The sequence below is a fragment of the Molossus molossus genome, unplaced genomic scaffold (assembly GCF_014108415.1).
Source record: "Molossus molossus isolate mMolMol1 unplaced genomic scaffold, mMolMol1.p scaffold_m16_p_4, whole genome shotgun sequence".
Taxonomy (NCBI): Eukaryota; Metazoa; Chordata; class Mammalia; order Chiroptera; family Molossidae; genus Molossus; species Molossus molossus.
In genome coordinates, this window is record NW_023425377.1 from 58,600,607 (window position 1) to 58,615,066 (window position 14,460).

Sequence of the window (14,460 nt, forward strand, 5' to 3'; positions counted from 1 at the left end):
TATCCTAGAAGGGGATAAACTCTTCAGTGTGGTTGGTGGAGTCTTCCTGGTATGTTTGTCGTGCATTTGTGAGTAGAGTAGGTTCTTTTCCTTCCTTTCTCTCTCGGAAATTATGGAATGTACAAGTTCAGTTTCGTAAGAACAATACCGAAGTTGAAATTTGGAGTGGGTGTTAGTGGTTCTGAATATTTCAAAAATTATTTCATGAGAAATTGTGAGCTGAATATTCGGCAGGATTCTGAGGCGGTGAGCAAATATATTTATTTCTACTCGGCTGAATAAAAAGCAAAGGTTCCAGCTAAAACAAACAAATTGGAAAATTCAAGTCCAAAGAGGAACTTACCGGGACCTACCACATATTTAATTTACAAAACCCAAACTGGCTATCCCTGGGGGGTCGAATTCCCTGGGTACTAGCCGTGTTCTGTTCTTTGGGTTGCGGGTTTCGTAGACCCTGGCGCAGCACTGTGTGTGTCTGGTGGTGAGGGTGAAGGTCTGGTCGTGAGGGGCGGGGGGTGTTCTCACACCTGATTTCACCCCAGGGTCCTGCTGGACGAGAACGAGGCCCCGAGGGCAATTTTCTAAGAAAAAATTCCGAACCTCTGACCTAGAGGAGAAACACGGCACCCAGGAGCCTGGACCCAACGAGATTGGGGAAAGGGGCCTTAAAGCCAACCTGAAGGAAAGTGAACACTAAGGTGTAGATGTGAAACATAAACGGGGTTGGGGTGGGGTGGAAACCAGAGGTTCGCTGGGAAGAATGAACAAAAGAGGGGACAGGGTAATAGACGAATGCCACCACCCTACTTCGGTTTTGTGCAAATAGATTGTCGTGAAGAATTTTAATAATGTTCATCTTGGATTTTTCTTGACCCCAGCAAGCGGCGGAAAGAAGCTCCAGGACCAGAGCCCGGGAGGAGTGCACCGGTTCGGCGCCCTCACACCGCCTGGCTTCCCGGGGACGCAGCTGCTCCTGCCCGGTCCTTGCGAGGCTCTAGGCGTGTTTGTGTGGCGCTTTCGGAAAGGTTTGTTCAGGGGTAGCCGGAGGCGATAGAGATGGGAGCGACCCTCCCAGCGCTGCTGCCTCCGCTCACTCCATCACTAACCTACGTTTCTTCGGCGCGGGTGGCCGACTCCGTGCCCACCCCTCCCCAAACCCTACACAAACCTAATTAAACCCAACTGGGTTGGCAGAAACGCTCCCTGCTCCCAGAAGGTCGAAGCGCCGCCTTGCTGGGCCCAAGGCTGCTTCTCAGTTTCCCTGTCCCCTCGGCCCTCCTCCCCGCTCTAGCCCGGAACTTCATCTCAGCCATGAGTGAAGTTGAGTGCCCACGGCTGGCAGCTCATGGGGTCCCCAGCAGCGCGGCCGTGGTTCACCCCAACCTCCCTGCGCGGCTCCGGGTCGGCTGCCTCTAGCTCAGCGGGCGAGGAGCGGGGCGGCTCCTCCTTCCCGCAGGTCAAAGTTCCTGGGCCAGGGTTTTCCAAAACTACCTCCGGGCAGGGCACCTTGTCCCCTGAACTTGTCTTTGGGAGTTGCGGGTGGGGGCATCCGTCGTGCGCGGCCCTCTAGTTTGGGGAGAGCAGCAGGGAGCCCGTAGAAAGAACCAATTCATTCACTCCCCGAGGGGCATGATTTGGGTGGCAGCTGTTGTGGGCGAGAAGAACCAGCGTGCTCCACCCTGGCTGCGCCTTTAAACCTCAGCCAACTCGGGTCTGAGGGGCAGACGGTCCGGAGCAGACCCGGACCCACTGCGGCCCCACAGCCCCTAGGGTTGCACTCCGTTGCTCCCTTGGCAACGTTGCGGTGCAGATCATAGACCCCTTGGAAACAATTGCGAGGCTCATCAACACATTTTGAGGGGCACACGGGCTATTCCACACTCTCCGCCAAGGAATCCGAGGCATTACCTCTACTGCGCGCAATCCACGGACAAGGATGGGCGTAGGTGGTTACTTGAGGTTCACAGAGATTTATAAAGGGGTAAAGACTCGGGTGTTTAGTTTTTTGTAAGGACCGAAAATCTCCGTAAAATCTGAATATAACAGAGATTTGCCGAGCTGAAACAGGATAGTTTCATCCCTACAAATTTTGCTTCTGCTCTCCTTTTTTTTGGACAATTCCCATCTCACTGGGCTTTTACAAAAGTTGCAGTCCATATCCTGGCGCCTAATAGCTCCCCTGCCTCTGTTATCTAACAAGGAGGGCCAAGCTATAGTCCTAGGGTTGGGGTTCCATCTTCTCGCCCCCCTTGAATCAAATTACGCCAGTCTCTGGACCCCGGGTTAATACCAAGAAGGCTCGTTCATCCCTCTTCTCCCTTGCCATCGGTTTTCAAGGGAATTTCCGCTCTAGAGATTTGCGCTTTTTGAGCGCGATCTGCAGGCGAAATTTGGGGTCACAGTTTGCCCCAGAGTAGAGTGAAGTTGCAGACGGGTCCCTTTCTGAAAAGAGCGGCATTTTCTAAAATTGCGAGCTTCCTGTCCGCCCAGGCAAACGAGTTGCAAAGGCGCTGTGTCCTCTAGCGGCAAAGTCTCGCAGTTCATTTGTGAGCGCTCACCTACACCTAAGGGATCTGGTCGGAAGTCAATTCACGCTCAAACTGAAGTCTTGAGTGGGGGGGATGTGCTCTGAATGTAACACAGGTTTCGCCAGCGCCCTCTCCGTAACGAGGCCGGGAGGCTCCGCGCAGTCGCTTGAACTGAGGAACAGCTGATTTGTCTCCTCCACAGCAGATGGTCTTTGAGCACAGATTTGCATTCATTGTCTTGAAATCTGTTTTCGCGCTGGTGTTCTAGATTTCAGCAGCAGATCTATGCACAGATCAGAATACAAAATAGAAGTAAGAAAATAGCACCCAGCCAGGAGGATTTTTAGTGGACACCGCGAGGTGCCTGGGGTGGTTAAAAAGCTGTCTAAGGTTTCAGCTGTTTGGCGGAGCTGCGGCCGCCTCCCGACCACCAGCCCGCGGCCCAGCTGCGCGCCGTGGTCAAAGTTTTCGCGACTCCTCTGTTGCCTCGCTGAAGCTCTTCTGATGGCTCCCTGGGTTTCGGGAACTGGGTGGGGAAGGGGGGGGGGGGGGCTTCGGGACGACGCCGGGCGGCTCTTACACTAAGCTTGCCACGATCTGTCAGCAACCTCTCATCCGCACGGGTGCGACTCTAACTCGCATCCGCCCGGAGGTATTTTCCTTAGCTCCTTGACCATTTCCCCCGACACTCTATTTATTTGAACAGCACTTGAGCCTTGTTCGTACTCCCCCACCTCACCCCCCACTTTCATTCATATACCTTTCTCTCTCAACAACTTGTAAACCGCACACAAAATCTGAGTGTCACCATGTAACTCCAGGAGACTTGGGAGAGCCGTTCAGGAAACTGGATTGCTCTGGGGAACGTTTGCACAAAACATTAGTACATGTGGTCACACTCCGCTTCCTCACAAACACGCACACAGATCCTAGTCCCGGGAATGAATATGCCTCCAGCAGGATACAAAAATCTGCATCTAGAGGCAAGATCCACGGAGGCTCCCCGCTCTTGCATCCAGACTGAGCGGGCAGTTGCAGGCCACCTCGTTATAGTGCTGCATTTGGGGGCCCCCATCCCACGCGCGCACACCAAGGAAGCAGCTTCCACAGCTCTCTGTCCCCTTTCACCTCGAACCGTGGCGCGCGCTGCCGGAGGATGTCGGCTCGGTCTGCCCAGCGCTGGCCAATCCCGAGCGTCCATGCAAATGAGGCCCTTTACAGGGCCGCGGCTCCGCCTCCCGCTGCCAGGGCTGTACTAACCCATTCATGGGGCCGGTGAGAGGCTGCAACCCGGCTGCGAGGTGCTCACAGCCACCGCCTACTCTGGGCTCCGGGTCTTCCCCTTCCTTTTACAACTGATCCAGTTGGGGATTTTTTTTTTTTTTTCTAAATTGGAGCAGTGGGGAGGAGCAGGAAGGGTGAGGGACCAGGAGAAAGGGGAGAGATTAGGCAGTCATCAAACTCCTCCTGTTTCTCCCAGAACAGGTGATGCTTCCAAATTGTGATCACTTTCTGGAGGCAGTGCCGCCGCTGAAAGGATGCGAGCGACCTAGGACAGAGGGCCTGAGGTGGCAGATCTGAACTTGTGGAGGATAAAACCCAAACTTTACACCAATCAGCACCTCACGCGTGAAGCAAAGGACGGGTTATCTTTTTTTTTTCCTCCAAGAGAGACTCAAACTTCAGCACTTGATCCTCCCCACTTTTTTTTTTTTTTGGATTGTTTTAGAGGAAACAGTTTGGTGACAACGTCGGGAACAGTAAAGACAGTGTGGTAACTCTTATTTTTAAAGAGACAGATCAGACTTTTTAAATGTTTGGGATTCAAGATACTTTAGGAAGAGGGCCAGCTCTGAAAGAGAAATCGCTGGGTGCCGAGATGGATTCGGTCAGGTCCTGGGTCCGGAATGTCGGCGTGGTGGACGCCAATGTCGCGGCGCAGAGGTAACTAGACGGTCGCACAGTTATTATGCTCTCAAAGTCACTAGCTCGTTTGCTCTTCTCCCACTGTCTCTCTTTCTGTTACCCCTCCCCCGCTCACTCGCTCTGTCTTTTCCTCTCTTCCCCGCATCTGTCGCCCTGCCCCGCGTGCTGGGGCTCGCCCTCGGGCAGGCAGGTCGCGGCAGTCTGGGGAACACTTACCCTGCAACTAACACTGGAGTTGCTGAATTGCCTGGGTCGTTATGTTTCTCCCCCACTCCTTCCCCACAGACCATTCTTTGGGAGGAAAAATAACAAAGTAGAATCCAATGCCTCACAGCTCAGTCCCTAGCCGGGTAAGGAGGGGCTGGCCCAGAGTGGAGCTTGAGGACCAGAGCTGGCAGCGGCGGCCACGGGAGAGCCGGCTTCCCCGCGACTGCAGAATTCTGCCACGCCGCTTGTAAGCGCCTCTTCTGCCCCATCTTGCGGGGCGATTTCTGGAGGCCAGGAGCCCGGAGGGCTGATGGTGGCAGTGGCGAGAGGAGCCGGAGAGGCTGCTCGGAGCGCTTTCCTGGGAAGGCAAAGCGGCTCGGAGCTCTGGGAGGAGAAGGCAGTCTGGAGGGTCTGGGCGCAGAGATAAAACAGTGAGCTAGAAGCTCCGAGGCGGGGTGAGGAAAAGAAGAAATTAAAGCGAAAAAGACGAAGGAATAACAATAGAAGAAATTGCAGAAGAAGAAAGGCGAGGAGAGGAGCCGGCCGCAAACGCAGGGCATCACCAACCTCTAGTTTTGCTAGTCCCTGAAGTTGAGTGTTTCTGAGTTTCGTATGCTAAGAGGCTAAACGCCTGGTCCAGAGAGCCAACCTACGAAGGCATTCTGGCCCCCGTCCCTCATCATCACTGCTGAGCTGGAATTTGTGGTCCCCATGTCCTTGTCTGCAAGAGAAAGCCCCCTTACCCCATGGAGCCCACGAACTTCTTCCCACGACTCCAGCCTCCCTATCCGTTTTCCTGGTCACCCCCCTCTAAGTCCTGACACATCTAGAAATTCCTCCTTTCCTAGCAGGACACGTCTCCAGGTGTCCCGGGTAGAGCGAACCAACTGCCATCCTTGGAGGAGAGGAGGCAACACTGGAAGCATTTCGGACACCGAGTAGGGGGCGACTCAGTCCCTCCTGTCCAAGCCCAGGACGCGTCCGGATCCCTCCGGCATACCGCACACCGCGCCGGCGTCTCTCCGAAGCTGTCTGATGCTCGCTGGGCTGCAGGACGAGGAAATCAGACAGCTCCGCAGAGCCTAGTCCGAGGCGCATTTCCTTAGCCGAGCTCCTTAAAGACACCACCCCTACTTTCCTCGGATCAAACACTTATTGAAATTGGAACAGGCAGCTCAAGCGGGGTATTCTAGCAAAATTTTACACCCTTTAAAAAGTGAAAAGTGCTCTCTCCCTGGGACATGAGGCCCACAGACCCCAGAGCCGCGGGGCAGCTCCAACCATCTGCGCGCTGGCCTGGGCCCCGAATTCATGTTAAATGTTATCTGGCGGCCAGTTTGTTTTCTGCCGAGACAGGTCAGCAAGGAGATGTGTGCATATACTCGAGGGCGCCTCTCGGGTCCTCCAATAAGGGTTTCGAGGTCAGCGGGTTCGGCTGGCGCCGCCCGTAGATGCGACTGGACCGAGGCTCCCCTCGGCGCCAGATGAGGACTTTCTCCGCCTCTTAATAACATTTTGGCTTCTCCAAGCTCAGCAATTTTGGGGGCAGGGTCCCCACTATTTGCTCGTTCCCGGTGGTCCGCGATCCCTAGGACTGATCTCGGGGATTCCGCCGTGCCATTGTCTTTGGCAACTTTTCGGAAGAGCGAGGGAAACAGGAGGTGAGGTCCTCTAGTAGGACCAAGGCTTGGGCTCAGACAGACGAGCCCGCCCCAGGGGGTTCTCACCTGCCGCCTTTCCAAGATAGCTGGCGCGGGGTAGGAGAGTATGGGCAGTAGCGCTGGGACGGTAACCCAAGGGAAGATAAAGGAAAAGGGTAAGGTCTTCAAAAATACTGAGGCGTTTATTCTTCAAACCCCGGACCCAGCTCCAATTTTTTAGCCATTCGGCGGCCACCGGATAGGATAGATGAAGGTAGCCGACGGGACAAGATTTGGGTCCCCGCCTGGGGGAGCCCTCCGGGCCTCCGTCTGCAGCTGGAATCCTTTGGTCTCCACTGAAGGCCTGACCTGGAGCGCTGGGGTGCCAGGGGGCAGTGGTGGCAGAGGCTGAGAGTGTCAGCCCTACCATCCGACCCCTGTGGCCACTGCAACTCCTCTCAAGAGTCTCCTCTTCTTAATCCGATTTTTTAAAAGGTCTAAGGGGTCCAACACTCTTGACCTAGGACACGGCCTCTTGACCCTCTGCGGTGTTGCATGGATGCGTTGGTAACATCCTGTCTTTCTCTTCTTTTTCGGTGTCCTCCGTGTTTCTTCTTTCGCAGCGGAGTCGCCCTGTCCAGGGCCCACTTTGAAAAGCAGCCTCCCTCCAACCTGAGGAAATCCAACTTCTTTCATTTCGTCCTGGCGCTCTATGACAGGCAGGGGCAGCCGGTGGAGATTGAGCGCACTGCCTTCGTAGATTTTGTGGAAAACGACAAAGTAAGCGGGATCCCCTTCTTCCCCTCTCGGCCTAATAACTCCTTGCAAAGCACTAAAGATTACATCTGTCACTTGCAACACTTTTCCGTTCACATAATCAGGAATGATAAATCGAGGCTTCTCACTCGAAGCCTCTAAATCAGTCGATTTCCCGGGCACTTCCTTCAGTCCCTATTCCGGAGCACCGCTGCTCCGTGGGCTCCCCTGGCTCTAGCACACAGCTTCTGGGTCATTAGCAGAATCTCCTCGTGGACTGACCGCGCAGCAAATACCTTTTCCACTATAGCACAGTTTAAAAGTATACCCAAGGCCGCGCTGTCCTTCTCCGGGTTGTTTTTGTTATTTTGCACCTGCTGGCTCCCGCTTGGGGATAGGAACCAGGTGGAAACCCAGAGGCCAGCCTTGGCCATCCTTTCCCGCTGAGACTGCTGTCCCACTCTTGCTCCCCTAGCATGGGCTTCCAATCCAGATCCGGGTTTGGTCTCAAAGGAAGCTGATGTGTGAGGAAAGGAAAGTCTCTTGCCCTTTCTGAGCCTTAGTTTCCTCAGCTGTACAACGTGAGCTTTAGAGCAGACGCTCCAGAGGTCCCTCTTGAACCTGGGCCTGGGTTCCTGCAGCTTGTGCCCCCCCCCCCCCAAGGCGCTGGTCCTGTCTGCATAGCGACCAATGTAGCCCTTCCATATGACAGGTCCCTTCACTTTTCTGTGCAGAAGCCTTGCAACTTAAAGACAGACAGAGCTGGGTGGGTTAGATGGGGACTGTTAAAGACAGTGTTGTGCAGTGTCCCTTTGTTGTGACTGGTGGGATCGCACTTCTGAGGATATTTTTAAAGGGAGAGGGACAGAAGTTTGGAGAGGGTCAAGTGGCTGAGAGCCTTGGTAAGTTTTTGAGGTGGTCCTTGGGCAGAAGCTCCTGCCCTTTGACCAGGGGCTGGGCAGGGGATAGTTCTAGGCTGCCAAAAGGAGGGGGTGAAAAGCTGGGGGAGGTGGTGTAGGGACTTGCTCTTTCCTTTTTCCCTCATTTGAGGGGCTCCAAAACAAGGGGTTGGAACACCGGCTTGTCTTTTTAGGAACAAGGCAATGAGAAGACCAACAACGGCACCCACTACAAGTTACAGCTCCTCTACAGCAACGGTGAGTGTCCCATGCCCTCTGTGTCCAGCTGCCCTCACATGTCCCTTTCAAGGAAAGCAGTTGACCTTGTTATGGTAGCTTGCAGGCAGTCTCAGGACTAGGGAAAGCAGGGTTTTGGGAGGCTCAGTCAGGGCCAGGGGGGTGGGTGGGTTAGGGTTAGGGTGAGTGGTCTTTGCCCTCAGAACCATTCAGCCTACAGGCCCATCTGCAGCCCTGGGCAGCTTCCTGGGCCTGGTCCTACTGCTGGGACAGGTTGGGGGTTCCCCTGGAGAAACTCCTGGGTCCTTACCTTATGCCATGGCCTCCCCACAGGTGTCCGCACGGAGCAGGACCTGTACGTCAGGCTCATTGACTCCGTCACGAAGCAGGTGAGCCCCGTGGTCTACTGGGCTCCTCCTCTACAGGGCCCCCTCCGACCTACCTCCTCCATCTTCCCCTGACCTGCCTCCACCATCCATAAATTCCTGGGTCAGACTTCACATGCCCTTGGACAACTTGCACCTTGTCCACTCTGGGAAAAAAAATTTCCCATCTCTTTCCAATTTTTTTCTGGGTGGGTAGGTGAGCACAGGAGTGAAGGGAGGAAACAATTGTTGGAAGATTCAGTTTTCCCAAACATTGCCTTTTGCAAGAAATGTGTTCTCACGGGGTAAACTTATCTATGATTACTTTGCTTGAGTTAGCCAGGCCACAGAATGGGTTCTGTACTTCCACTGGGCACACTAAATGAAGTAGTGTGCTTACTCTTCAGTCCCCTTTTCTTTGTTTCCCCACTTCCCTCACATCTTCCCTTCCTGCCTTTGCCTCCTTCGCAGCCCATAGCTTATGAGGGACAAAATAAGAATCCGGAAATGTGCCGAGTTCTTCTGACACACGAAGTCATGTGCAGGTAAGAGCTGCGTTGTCCTGCAGGCTTCGCTAGCATGCTGGGCAGGGGAGTGGGGCTCCTGCGTTCCCTGGCATCCCCAAATTGACTTATAAAAGTAATGGTGTACAGGGAGGGAGGCTGAGTCACTAGAATATCTCTTTTACTAAAGCCCAGATTCTTAGAGCATCTCGGAAAGGAAACCCAGAACCATGGTGTCTCGGGAGTTTTCTCCCCACCTGGACACTTTCTGTTGTCCAGCAGTTGGTGGCAGCTCAGGGAGGCATGGAGCAGCCTACAGCCAAGTTTGGGATCAGGAGTTTCCCTGAATAGTCTCTCACCAGGCTGGTACATGAGACACAGTTCCTACCCATCTGGCAAGCTCAGGGTAGATTTCCAAGTAGGGGTCACTTGTGGCATTAAAGAGTCCAAGCACTGGAGACTCACAATCTTGGCAAGGGACCACCAGAGAGTCCAGCAACCCATTTCCAGGACACCCCAGCTGAGGCCTTTGTGATGTTCCTTCCACCAGGGATGTTGCTTCTTCAGTGATTTCTCATGTCAGAGGATTTTCTTAGGTTAAAAGAAACTGTAGGGAGAAAGGTCAGTGAGGTTCACCACCAGTGATGGGAGGGGTGGGAGAGGACCCCATGCTGGACATCTGGGGTTGGAGCAACAGCTGGATTCTCCTGGCTAAATTGTGAAAGCTGCAGTCTACTAGAATTTCTGCACCTTTTCCCATCTTCTTTCAGAGAACAATCCATTCCATTTTGAGTGTTTCTTCTGCTTGACTAGAAGAAAATAAAAAATGAGAAGAATTTATCCACACGGTTATTCTTCCAACAAATGTTTATTGAGTTTCTAGTTTTGCCAGGTATTGGGGGTCCCACAGCAAAGGAGAGTTTTCTATAAAAAGGAAATTCTTGGAAGAGGTGGTGGTTTTACTATAAAAATGTAAATGTTTATTCCACACACAATTTTCTTCCTCCAAAATCTCTAATTGGAGCGAAAGGCTCAATTCTTCCTTACTCCGCTATTACTTCAGTAAATGTCTTCCAACTCCAGACTTGCTAGTTTTGGGTAATTGCAGGCCATGGCTGATGTAGTTTGGACTGTTTTATGGTCAACTCCTGGCAGCCCTGTCTCCATCCCAACCCAGTCAGGAAGAAACATAACAATCAGACATGTTTGTTTTGGTTTTGACCAAGTATTAGAAAAACAAACTTTGCCAAATGCAAAATTGAATTCTGCCAGAGCTGAGGGGGTCAGGGCTTCCTTGCCTGAGTAGCCGGGTGAGGCTTTGGGCGATAGAGTAAGCAGATAGCTACTTCTTATCCCTGGGCCCCTTGATAGATCCATTCCGAAAGAAAATACAATTCTAAGATGAACTTGCCTGTAATAATTAGACTGAATAGTCATAACACTTTGATTCAGTTGGCTAACTGAAGGGTGCTTTTTTATTTCTCTTTATACTTTTAAATGTCTTTGTTTGGAGAGATTATCTTCCTAAAAGAAAAGAAAACCCTAAACTGGCCCATTGTCTGATGAATTATACCTGTCATTTTAAATAATACTTGCATGCCCTATATAGCGGTATTTAAAGCTGACATTTTTATTTTTAAGCCAAACAAATCCTCCTCATTTTATTCTGTTTAAGTAGCAGCATCAATTTTTAAAGTCTCTGGTTTAGTTTACATTAGTAATACAATATAAAAATTTAATATACTGTAACTTCTCTGCATTTGAGACCTGGGAAGAGATGCTCTGCTATTTTCTTCCCAAATTAGAATTTAAAACAAATATTAATTAATGGGTTAATAAATGATCCATTGGATGGATACTGTGGAGAGAGAGAGAGAGAGAGAGAGAGAGAGAGAGAGAGAGAGAGAAGATGGCTGGGGTAGTGGCAAATGCTGGATGCATGTAAAAGGGAAGTTCTCATTCAATGTATCAGTCTGAGGTGGTTGATTCTCCAGTTAGGGAGAAAAATATTCCTTCTTCCACATTTTAAGAGCCAGTTATAGCAGTCAGTGACTGAGGGATGAATCAGATGCCCTCTTTCTCAATGGTTATGGCACACAGTTGCATTTGTGTGGCGAGTGTTTGGGGGCATACCTGGGAATTTCCCTGCATGGTTTTATGTTCTATAATCTTTTAGTCAAGAAGCTCATAAATTAGCATTTCGCTTTAAGGAGAGAAACAATATAAATCTCTTTAGGAATAACTTTTTCTCCTTTTTCCAACAGTCTCTGTTCCCCTCTTCCCTGCTTTAGTTCATTTTGCCATTATTAGTAAGGAGAAATCTAGTTGTTATGTTGCTGTCAGCCACCCCTGTGCCCTCAAATGCTCAGAGGGTTAAAAGATATTATAATTTGAACAGAAGTCGTCTCAAGGCCTACAGCTGGCTAATAACAGAGTTGTATTGAGCTAGAGCAAACCCCACAGCTGTGACTCTTCGCCACAAGGCGCAGGCTAGACAGGGCCCTAATCAGATGGGCCAGCCGGGCAGTGGGGCCAGTGTCTTTATCGGCCAGATGGTGTGAATTTAGACACTTTTGTTATGCAATCGCAGGGAGGAGTTGGGGAGAAGAAAACAAAACAAAAGCCACCATGCTGTGCGCTTATTTGAGTTTGAAATTAGAGACAGATTTTTGAAAGTTGAGTGCTGAATTTTAAAAAACGATTTTGGAAGGGAAAGGACATGCTCACTTGTCTTGAGCAGAAATTTGTCTGACTGGACACCCCGTGTCCATGGCTGAGGCTTTTTCTTCTCCAGCCGTCCCGTTTCCCCCTTCTTTCTCCCTTCCTGAAAAATTCAGGTAAGATTCAGGATTGGGATAAAATTTCTTGTTTTGCCCATCCCCATCCCTAACCTCTTTATTTTTTTTCTCTTTCCCTCTCAAGATTCCATGAAGAGATAGGAAGGATGAAACGGACTGTTAGCAAATTGAGGGTATTTCAGGTAAAAGGCTCTCTAAATGAGTACTAGAATAAAATAAACCAAGCCAAGCCAAACCTAGGGGTAAAGAAAGACCTTTCATTTTCAGTTATCAGGAGAAAAGGACACTTCTGAGCTTCTCCGTGGTAGTTAGGAACGCAGTCTTAACCTGGTGCCAAGTTCAGTTTCCTCTTCTCTTTGTTCAATTTCCCCCCCTTCTTTTCCTGTTTTTTTTTGTTTGTTTGTTTTTTCTCAGTCTTGTTCACTTGCTTGCTAGGTAATAACCCTAAAAAGCCTTTTTTACTAAAGCAACTAAACCTGAAGCTGGTCACTCAGGCTTTGATTGTGCGGCAAAAGGAAGGGATCACTGCATTTCCGTCTCTTACTATCCACGTATCTGATCCCCAGGACTGTGTGGGGGAAGTGGCTCAGGAATATCTTCCACTCTCCACTTCTCTTTGTTTACCTTACTATTCTGGCATTGACAGGGGGAAGGGCATGTAATAGGAACAGGACTGAATGTTATTTAAGAAACCAAATAAAGAATAACTAGGCTATCTTGTTAAGAACTTTTCTTTAGAAAGAAGAAAGAAAAAAAAAAAGAATTAGCTTTGGCTAATCTGGAGAAATTTTAAGAGGGGCTTAAATGGGGGCAAATACAGTCTATTCTTATTATTTTTATACTTTTATTATTATAGTGTAACAGCCAAGTCACTGTCTTCTACATCTTTTCTGTACTATTAACATTAGACTATACCTAAATATGTGACTGTTAGACAATGGAAGATTGGGTCCTGAAGTTTCTCTCTGCATTTTCTTTAAATATCATTTCCTTCCCTGAGCTGAATCCCCAAATTGTGTTACACTGGCACTGGGCTTACATTTTTTCTGTTTTTCTTTTCCTCCAGAGAAACTCCCCATGGAAAGCTGAGCAATTTTGCAAACTTACTTAGCCTGCTCAGAATCATTTCTTCTCAAACTAAACAGATTAACAATCTAACTGTGTGTGCTCTTGGAATTAAATTGTACCCAGCATCAAACACACATTTGGGTTAGGTTGCCATGCTGGTAATGTCAAAGGGGAGTCTAGGTAGAAGGCTTTAGGTAACTCGCATGTATGGGGCATTTGAAATTTTGTTGCTAAGAAAAAGGCTTGCCCAAGCTACAAAGGTATTCCACTGACATGAGCCACAGAAAACAGGAGAGGTGGGAGACTGAATGGGTGGAGGTAGGAGTTGGGAAGAAAGACAAAGGCTTTGGGAGGGGGGAGAGCAACTGGCCAGCATTTTTATTGGTGTTAATCTTGGGATGGATTGAAATTTTAAAAGTTAAGACCTAATATAATTTCAAAGGCAAAATATTATTCCAGAAAGTCCCAGCGGCAAGCTCTGGTATTTAAGAAAGTTGAGACAATTTTTCTTTTATTTCCTACTAATTTGATTGCATTTCTTAAAACCTCGTTATGCCCATTTGGTGGAAATTTTTTAGCATTTTTTGAGAATGACAAAATTATTCACTAAATAATCCTCATGTCTCTGTACAAGACAGATGCATTTTAAAAGTTGTAAAATATTTCTTTCTTTGTTTGTTTGTAATTTTGTGGAGGATCTGAGATGGTAAAAGTACTGCAGAGAACTAGAAAGGAAATCTATGACTGGGCTGTGTTAGGCCTGTGGGTCTGCTGCCACATGGCTTCCGTCTTTCCCTAACCCTGTCATCACTTTTGGAGGGTGCTCAGGGAATCTCGTAGCCTTATGGACTTCTTAAACCTAGAAGGGACTCTGGAGATAATCTAATCCAACATTTAAAATTTATATATAGGGAGGCAAAGCCCAGAGGAGTTAGAGATTAGACTGAATTCATGCAGCTGGTTTGGGACAGAGTTGGGTTAGGCGCCAGAGCCCTGATTCCCACGTTACCAATTTTTTTTGATTGGGCCGCACCAATCTTAAGCTACAGAGATACTATCATTGGAAAGGCAGTGCTTACATATAGTTTTGTTATTGGTAAGGTTTATTAGACATATTCTACAACCGGTGTGAGTGATAATGCTTTTCTTATAAACCATGTTAAAGTTACAGTCAATGGTGGACCATGTCCTTGAATAAGCTGAGAGGTATACAGAATCTGTGGTCCTGACAAGCAGCAATCGGGCAAAACAGGGAGGTGATGTTTCATTGCTTCTTCACCACCAAGCTTCCTTGGCCCTTTTTACATTTGTTTTGATCTCCCACACAGGGCCCTTTGGATTAAAGTGTTTTGCTTCTGCCCAGGTCCTTCTGAATCCTTTCTGTCTATTGTAATTGTTCTAGGACCTCTTCTTTCTCTGTGCATTCTCCAGTATCTACCCAGCCCTCTGCCAGGTGCAAGTTTTGGGAGGCAGTGTTTTCAAGACGGGACCTATATGTCCAGTTCCATTTCTGTTCTGGACTTGGTGAAAATG

The 14,460-nt window shown here is 49.5% G+C and overlaps 1 protein-coding gene across 7 annotated transcripts in view; it reads left to right on the top strand.

Moving 5' to 3' along the window:
- The first annotated feature begins 4,341 nt into the window (after window positions 1-4,341).
- Window positions 4,342-14,460, top strand: part of EBF2 (EBF transcription factor 2) — a 198,180-nt gene continuing 188,061 nt past the window's right edge. For all 7 annotated transcript variants that reach the window (XM_036240192.1, XM_036240195.1, XM_036240193.1 and 4 more), the window contains exons 1-5: window positions 4,342-4,472; window positions 6,925-7,081; window positions 8,151-8,214; window positions 8,527-8,582; window positions 9,030-9,103. In XM_036240192.1, coding sequence (XP_036096085.1) covers window positions 4,342-4,472; window positions 6,925-7,081; window positions 8,151-8,214; window positions 8,527-8,582; window positions 9,030-9,103 — 482 coding nt within the window. The remainder of the gene's footprint in view (window positions 4,473-6,924; window positions 7,082-8,150; window positions 8,215-8,526; window positions 8,583-9,029; window positions 9,104-14,460) is intronic.